Consider the following 8,847-nt stretch of genomic DNA (forward strand, 5'->3'; position numbering starts at 1 on the left):
CCCCGGGTCAGAGGCTCATGGAGAAGGGACCCATCACACTGGGGACCCCAAACTCCCAGCTCTGCAAACACCTTGGCACCCTCGGTGGGGATCCCACAGAGCCACCCCAAAACCTCCCACCACAGGGCCACACCGGGGCTGAGGTGGCAGCAGCGCAGTGATGGGACTAAAAAGAGTGAATGGAAAAAAAGGTGTTTTTCTTCACGAAACTAATAAAAACAACAGTGTAAAGACTTAAAAAGCAGGAAAAAAAAAAAAAAGTGGGGCGGCGGCCTGAGTGGGGGAGGCCTGCGTGGAGAGAGGGAGGGGCCGGGCCCCGACCTCAGCTTCTCCCGCCGGGCCGGCCGGGGACAGGGCGCCTGCGCCGGGGGCAGCGGGGCCGGGGGTCGGGGCTCGGAGCTGGGGATTTGGGGCTGAGGGCTCGGAGCCGGGGACTCGGGGCACGGCGGCGGCGGCTTGGGGAGCCACCTGCGGGAGGCTCCGCTCCGCCCCGCTCCGCCCCGCTCGGAGCAGGCGGCCGGGGGAAGGCGCCCCCGAGCCCCCCTCGCAGGCGGCGGCAGGGATGGGACCGGCCCCGCCGCCACCTGCCTGAGCCGCTCCCGCAGACGCCGCCGCTGCCTCCTCAGCGGGGGAGCCCCGGTAGGTCCCGCCGGGGTGCTGGGGGGACACGGGGTGCTGGTGAGGGCTGCGGGAGGGGGACTGAATTTGGAAGCCCCCCTGAACGGGAGCGCGACCCGGCGCCGCAGACAAAAGGGGTGAAAGGCTGATGTGCGGCTAAGCGGCTCCGGAGGGGGAGGACAGCCCTTCACCGGCTGCCCGCTGCGAGTTAGAGACCCCAAAGAGGGCTGCAGGGGCATCGGGGAGCAGCTGGTGCGAAAGGCGCTGGTGGCAGGGCGACTTGGTGGTGGTGCACGCATCGGGATACACAGGAGGAGTTGGAAGTAGTCCTGAGAGCCCTGTGCTGGGCTTCGCATCCTTAGCTTGCTCTTGCAAGCGTGTGCGAGGGTCTTCTCCTTGAAGCTGAAGCTGGGACAGCTCTGAGGAGTGAGGTCTGTGGAGCACAGCAGCAGCAGCCACCCCCCAGCACATCGCCCAGGTGGCCAGATAGCCCTTGGCACGCGTGTCCCTGCCTGCCGTGTGCTTTGCTCAGCTGTGCCGTAACCCCTTGCGAGGAAGCGGGGGGAGAGAAAAAGGAGAGGAGGGAGGGTGGAAGGAGGCAGGGAAAAATGTTTGACAGAAATTGGACCGAGAGGTGAGCAGGCAGAACACGAGCCCTCTGTGTGTGTGTGTGTGTGTGCGTGTTGCCGATGCGCGTGTCGGTGCCCGCTGTTGTATGTGCTGGCAGACGCCGTTGGCCTGCCGGTATCAAAGTTTGTTTCAGGGTTTTCTGAGACGTCTCTGCTTCCAGCCCTCCGTCTGGCGGTGAGGCTCTGTAACTCTTGCACCGCCTCAGCATCGTGGGCAGGCGGGCGGAGGTTGCAGGGTAATAGCAGTAACGCTCCCGCAGTTGTTGCAGCGCGACTCGATTGCTTCTGCTGAGCTTTAACAAGTTCTGCGACAAGGAAAAGCAGCTGAGGTGCTTTGGCACGGCGGTAACGGTAATTTGGTTCACCTCTACAGTTCGGTTTGAGGCAGGTTTTTCTCTCTCGTGCTCTCTTCCTTTTTCTTTCTCTTTTGCAGTGTTAAGCATTCTGGCTTCCAGTGCTGTGGAAAAACTTTGTTCATTTCAAAACGTAACAGAGACTGTTCCGTTCATGGGCTTTCATACTGTACATCCCAGGATTTATTGCTATTTAACCATCTATTACAAGAACCACCCTCGAAGCAGTGAACTCTTCCAGAAAAATTACTTGCTTATAAGAAAATGATTCATATCCATTCTGAACAAGGCAGCTCTCTTTCACCAACATCTATCTCAAGGCATGAATGCCCATAGCAGGCAGGGAAATGTGTCTGCAAAGTGTTTTAGTGGTGTGGGGAGCCCCAGGGTAGCTGTCAGTGTTTCCATTCTCCAAACAATTTTAATTCCATTAGCAAGTGTGATTATGTACAAACCGCTTTCTAGGGGGTTCCTATGCTGGATATCAGAGCAGGGCTTTGTACTGAGTCAAAGGGTGGATTGAGTTTATGACACAGTTTAAATAGAAACAGAAGAGCAGTACTACAGTAGAACAGCGCGTCGTAATTCATTCACTATCGTTTTGTGATAGCTGTTCAGGGAAGTGCTTGCTTCTTACCGGTTTGCTCTGTCTGAGAACATCTCTCAGGGTCACCCACAAGTAAGTAGCTGAGCAGAGTGTGTTTGTTAACGTTGTTGCGGTTGCATTGTTATTTTTTTTGTTTGTTTGTATACGCTTTATTTTAAACAAAAAGGGAAAAAGAGAAGAGGCTATCTGGTAGGTTTCTCTTTAAGTTTGCACTGTTTTTTTTTTTTTAATTCTTTCATTCTTTTGCTTAACCACTTATTTTTAAAGAGGGAGGATTTACACAGCAAGACGTTCTGTGCACTAATTTGGCATCTTGTTAAAAAATAAGACATTTTCTCTATTTATTGCAACTGACAGCTGATTTATTACCAGTTATGTCTCCAGATGAGACATAATTACAAAGACGTCTGTCTTGGTTTGTGGGCATCTGTGGTCAGGTATAAACTTATGACTGTGTTTTATTACGGTTAGGTTTTAATAACCTTTGAAATAATAGCAAAGTTCTGTAGCAGATGAAAAGGCTGCTTTATCCCGTGTATCTGCGATGCGATTGCCGCACAGAAGCTGCGGGGAGGGTGTGGGAAGGCCCGCCTAGGGACATGAAGTGGAATACGTACCGGTTTGACACAGCATGGTGTAGATACAGATACGGTCTTTCTGAAGCCTTTTTTCAGGACAGAGTGGAGTCGCAGCTCTTGTCGTGGTCTCTTCATCGGGCGGCTGCCCTCTGCTGTCTAAAACTGCCTTTCCAGCGTTGGTGCTGCTGTGGAGGGGATGGTAGGGAGGTGAGGGAGGGCAGGTTGTAGGGAGAGGCAATTTTCCAGCTCCGCTGATGCTCTCATTAGAAGCAGAGGAGCTGTTGGGCATGCTGTCCCTTCATCGGGTCGCCGTGCTGACAGGCACTGGGGATTCTTGCTGCTCGTGCAAATAACAACTGACAAGATGCTTCCAGTTATCCCCTGACAGCTAAATAAATCAGCCGAAGGCCGGCATCGACTCAGTTAGCACAAATGGTTTTTACATCCAAGAAGTGGCACGAGTGGTGCAATTTAAGTAGAGATTCCATCTATCAAAAAAGCTTCAGATGTCATTTATGGGAATTGCTTTGGTGTGAATCAGATGACATCAGGCTGCATATAAATATGCTCTCCTAATAATGAGATCTGCTACCTGATGCACTGCCTAAGTGTGATTTAGTCTTTCTCAGCAACAGTAAGCGCTCCTGTGTCACTCCTCATTGTCACCAGTGAGGACAGTTAACAGTTAACTGATGCTAGTATATATCGCCTTTGTGAGGATACAGCATTCATCACTGCTACCTTCTTTTTGTGTATTTTCCTAATCGCTCTTTTACAACAGATACATCTGATATACAGCAAGCATTTCTTGTTACATGAATCAGAGACGATCTGATTTGATAGCTTGCAAAACACAGCCAGCACCCAGTATTAATCTCTGCCATAGATAGAGCCAGAGGAGCTGCTGGTTTTCCTTGAATAAATAAGCAAGTATTTTTCAATTTTGTGGCATTTAAGATTATGCATGTCTGATTTATGTTTAAAATGGCCTGAATTTTCTGGCATGATTTGCCTGTTAGGTATTAAATAACTCATTCTATAGAAATCGTAGAACGGCTTGGGTTGGAAGGGACCTTAAAGATCATCTAGTTCCATGTGTAGAGCTTAGAGCTTAGTTGTTCCAGAAGAAAATATATCCCTTTAAAGACATCCTATTTGTTATTTAAAAATTTATCAACAGAATGTCTGGTTGCTTCTGGCAGAGTCAGTACCTGCCTCTGTGGGTATCAGTAGCATCAGCTCTGTTCATCTATGTCTGTTTTTTGGAATCAAAATGTTTTGATTTCCTTGCATGAGTCAATTGATATCTTGAACATTGTGTGCTTTAATTATAGCCTCCATTCCCAAAGAGGACGCTACCAACAAAGAAGGGATCCAGGCCTAATATTTGAGTTGGACACCTTCAGACTTGATCAGTTTGCAGTGTCCAAAGCCTTTTTCAGCAAGGCTTAGGAATGGCGTGTGAGCAGCATCGGAGAGAAGGATTTTTCTTTTTTATTCTTAGATAGCTGTGGTCATCTCCTGCATGGTTTGCTTTGATTTGCTTGGTTGAGGTATTTCAGGAATGATCTTGCAGTTGTGATCAGCGTAACCTCAGCAGGGTTTAAATATGTGTAAGCTCAACATAATTGTGAAGTTTTGTTTGAATAATCCTTGTATGAGGGAGATCCTGCCTGCCTTCTTGCCCAGGGCACAGTGCCTCCTGCAGCGATTCAGCTGTATGGCTAATTTTCAAGTAAACTAAAGTTACACATTTTCTTGACACAATACTAGTGCACGCTGTTCTCTGCAGTCTGAGGCACTCTGCCTGGGGTTCATAAACACATTTACAGCCCCATTTGCCTCCCCGTGCTCAGAGGGGGTTGGTTTGCATTTCTAATTAATTAAGTTTATGAAGGAATAAGTCAGTATGTTAACTGAAAATTCCCTCAGGAGCTGTAAGCTTGCTTCATTAGCTGACTTTGTGTAATCACGATTGGCCTTTCTCATGTAAGCTTAGGGGAGGGTGAATGCTATGTGGAGCAGAAACCTTCCTCTGGTGTGAGCTGCAAGGAGAAGCAAGTCTCCTGTGCGGTCATGTTGTGCCAGCCTGTTCTGTTAGGGTTATCTTTTTCCTCCTGCCTTTGCCTACCATCAGCATGATGTTTCTGGCTAAGACAGCAAACTGAGGTGTTTGAAGGGACCCCTCTCAGTGGTGTCAGAGGGTAGGTGGGAGCTTTCAGCGAATTCTACTGCAGCTGGATTACAGCATTCTCTAAAGGCATTAATTCTTTGCAGGAGTTACAGTATCTGGGTGCAGGAATTTATGCATAATGTGATTTTTGTAGACATGGAGTAAAGACAAATACCGTAATTTGTCACTGATGGTAATTGGGACTTGGTGGCTCAGCACACCTGGAGGTTAAATATCCTGGGTTTCATGTGTTAACCTGGGACTCTTGCTTCAAGATACAGGTTGAGGCATTAGTTTAATGCTAAGAAGCCTGAAATGCTATTTTGCTCCACTCAAATTGCTTGATTTTGACCAAGTATCATACTTGTTTAACAAACCATTGCTTAGCAAAGCAAATTGATCTTGCAACAAGTTTGGGTGAGTAACTGGACTTTCTTTTGCTTTCCGCAGACCGGCATTCAGAATGGCAGGCTTGTCCACGTTAATCCTCCTTTTGTGTGCTGCTAAAGATGTGATGCCCTCCAGTCCTCACTGGAAGCCAACATGGCCTTCTTACAGAGTTCCAGTCATCCTGCCACAGTCTACCCTCAACTTGGACAAGCCACAGTTTGATGCTGAAGCCAGACTGGATGTGGTGTCTCCCTGCGGCCCAGCCTGCCACAAAAGTTCTCCGCTGCCAACTTATGAAGAAGTGAAGAACTACCTGTCCTATGAAACCTTGTACGCTAACGGTAGCCTCACTGAAACCGAAGTGGGCATATACATTCTGAGCAGCAGTGATGGGTCTCAAGGCAAATCTCGAACTAAGAGGCAGATCTATGGCTATGACAGCAGGTTTAGCATTTTTGGGAAGGACTTCTTGTTGAATTACCCGTTCTCCACGTCAGTGAAGCTATCCACAGGTTGCACAGGAACACTAGTGGCTGAGAAGCATGTTCTTACTGCCGCTCACTGTATCCATGATGGCAAGAGTTATGTCAAAGGAGCTCAGAAACTGCGGGTGGGCTTCCTGAAGCCCAAACTGAAAGACGGCAGCAAAGGGGCCAATATCACCAACTCAGCAATGCCTGAAAAAATGAAATTCCAGTGGATCCGAGTGAAACGGACACACGTCCCCAAAGGATGGATCAAAGGCAACGCCAATGATATTGGCATGGATTATGACTATGCCCTGCTGGAGCTCAAGAAGCCTCATAAAAGAAAGTTTATGAAGATAGGTGTGAGCCCACCAGCAAGACACTTGCCTGGAGGGAGGATTCACTTCTCTGGCTACGACAACGATCGTCCAGGAAATCTGGTGTACCGTTTCTGTGATGTCAAAGATGAAACGTATGACCTGTTGTACCAGCAGTGTGATGCCCAGCCAGGTGCAAGTGGATCTGGGGTATATGTGAGGATGTGGAAGAGGCAGAATCACAAATGGGAACGTAAAATTATTGGAATATTTTCAGGCCATCAGTGGGTGGACATGAATGGCACCCCACAGGATTTCAATGTAGCTGTTCGCATCACACCCCTCAAATACGCACAGATCTGTTACTGGATCAAAGGCAACTACCTTGACTGCAGGGAAGGATAAAGACAATGAAACTCCATGAAAGCACTTAATGACTGGTTTTAATTACTCATATGAGGAGAGGCTAGACTTCTGCTGCAAATGTGTGTGATACGTTCTTGTAACATCAGGATGTGATATGTAGCTTTTTGAGCAAGCCACCTTGTTCTCAGGACTGGGGCTATGTGGTGCTGTCATTTCAACTAGAAACTGGGGTTAAAGGAACATCATCTGGGAGGGGAAGGAGCAGGTGGACTTGCTGAATTTGCAGCTGAGCAACTGAAGATTAATGAGGGGCGGATCAGTAAACAGTACAAAATCAGAACCGTCTCCAAAGAATCCTATAAAAGGGACGCTGTTGACTATCTCATGCCTATGATGTTTGTTTTAATAAATCCTAGGATTAGTAGAAATGCTTTGATCTGAACTTTTAAAAGAAAATATTTCTATGCTGTTGGGGGCTGAAGAGGGGCATTTAATAGTGTTTGCAACCCAAACATTACAGCTTTGTGTTCCTGCATGAGAAAGGGAGTGTGAAAAGGGCAAGGCATGCGCTGTGGGAGATGAATGCCACACAAATAGCGTGAAGGGTAAATAACTGCATAACACTTCTAACCTTCTTTCAGCCTGAGTGATCTGAGACTTTATTAGTAACATAGTTAAGAAAAATGCTTTTTAAGCAAACAGACCTTGATGTTGCAAGGACTTAACTGTGAAGATGATGTTGGTCACATGAGCAGTGCCATTGCATCCTGCTTTGGGAAACATAGATCACACATAGGCTTAAATCTTTTTAGCAGCTGGGGCACAGCCTCACACCTATCAGGATCCCTACGAATATTCTATTATAGAAAGCATATGGGGATGGAGGCTTATCCTCTGTTATGTTCTCCATAGATATTTTTTTTTTTAAGGAAAATTTAATGTCAGCAACTGAGACATTTCATAGGGGAAGCCTGTCTTGCTCTTGCTGATGATCTGAACTGCTGACTGTAAAGCAGGCAAAGGGTAGAGCAGGACAAGGGTTTTACTGAATTTTCCACACTCTCTGTTGACAATCCATGCTGTCTACCTAAACATAAGTGAAGTAGAGGAACCCTACATTTATAAGTGTCTCTCTATCATATCCCTTTCACAGCATAATTTGTACAGCACTTTGACTTCCTTTTCTTGTGTTGTTTGAGGCAGGGACCCCTTTCCCTGTCAAATTTTTCAGTTACAAATAGTTCTTGGCAAGTGCACAGTTCAGTAATTCTGCTGAAACAGAGCCAAATTGCAGGATGTAATCTGAGTTACTAGGAAGTGATGCTCTGCTGTCTTTTATAGACATCATCAACTTATATTTTTACTACAGCAGAATTGTAGTTTAAAACAAGAAGTGCCTTGTATAAGTAACATCAATCCAGCCAAACACTTGTAGCTTAGCAAACAGCATTGGGAAGTCAGTGTGGTCTGTACAAACGGTGTTCTCAGGTGGATCATGCCACTGTATTACAGTAACATAGTTAAGTACATGCTGCCATGACAATATTATTTTCTTAAATAGGAGGATAGACACTGGCTCCAGTTCCTCTTCCATCCATCTCTCACTGTCTCCTGAAGCTTACCAAGTTGCCCCTGGCTCTTGGTGTTATGGGGCAAAGGCAAGGCCCTGGTGTGAAATGGCAGAGCTGGAAGGAGTGAGTCTGAGCAGGGCTTCCCTATGCTATACAAGGAAAATGTTAATTCAGCTAAGCCTTTCTTTCACTCTACTAATTACTGTGGCATTTGTAAACATATGCCTGATGGTGCTTTATCTTTGTGATGGCTTTGGCTCTAGTTCTGAAAGCCATTTGTGCTAGAGCTGCCTATGATTATTATTTTTATAGGTGCAGCATATGAAAACATGGACCCTCACGGGTTTTTGGTGCACTCAGATACAAGCAGCTACTAATGCTTTGACATATGAATAATCACCACATGTATCTGATGGTCCTTTTCTGCCTTTTTAATTTCCTTTACTCTATGACTGTTGTCTGGAGCACTTTTGTTTGAATGTATCACAGTGAATAAAGAAAGTTATGGAATTTCAATGCAGATAGTCTTGTATTTGTACTATACTTGGGTTACACTTTCAATCTTATTGCACAGGTACTTATTTGTAAAGGCATTCAAATGCAGAAAAGATACATTAACATACTAAATGCTGCTTGTTTTCCTTCATTTTTTTTCTTTCCACCTGTTATGCATATATATATTTCTACTGTCCAAAAAAACAGTAATTAATCCCACTGAAATATATATATATATATATTACATATATATATATTTATTATATATATATATATTAATATA

General features: G+C 46.1%; 1 protein-coding gene across 6 annotated transcripts; it reads left to right on the forward strand.

The window, feature by feature from the left end:
• The first annotated feature begins 328 nt into the window (after nucleotides 1-328).
• PRSS23 (serine protease 23) lies at nucleotides 329-8,585 on the forward strand. Of its 6 annotated transcripts, none has more exons than XM_068667246.1 (2): nucleotides 329-639; nucleotides 5,409-8,585. In XM_068667246.1, exon 2 carries the CDS (start codon nucleotides 5,422-5,424, stop codon nucleotides 6,535-6,537), a length of 1,116 nt encoding a protein of 371 aa, XP_068523347.1. In that variant the 5' UTR covers nucleotides 329-639; nucleotides 5,409-5,421; the 3' UTR covers nucleotides 6,538-8,585. The 6 variants fall into 6 exon arrangements, with proteins under 6 accessions (XP_068523347.1, XP_068523282.1, XP_068523208.1 ...); XM_068667181.1 differs by lacking the exon at nucleotides 329-639 and adding an exon at nucleotides 1,212-1,252; XM_068667107.1 differs by lacking the exon at nucleotides 329-639 and adding an exon at nucleotides 1,301-1,422.
• The last annotated feature ends 262 nt before the right edge of the window (nucleotides 8,586-8,847 follow it).

This window comes from Anas acuta, chromosome 1, assembly GCF_963932015.1.
Source record: "Anas acuta chromosome 1, bAnaAcu1.1, whole genome shotgun sequence".
Classification (NCBI taxonomy): domain Eukaryota; kingdom Metazoa; phylum Chordata; class Aves; order Anseriformes; family Anatidae; genus Anas; species Anas acuta.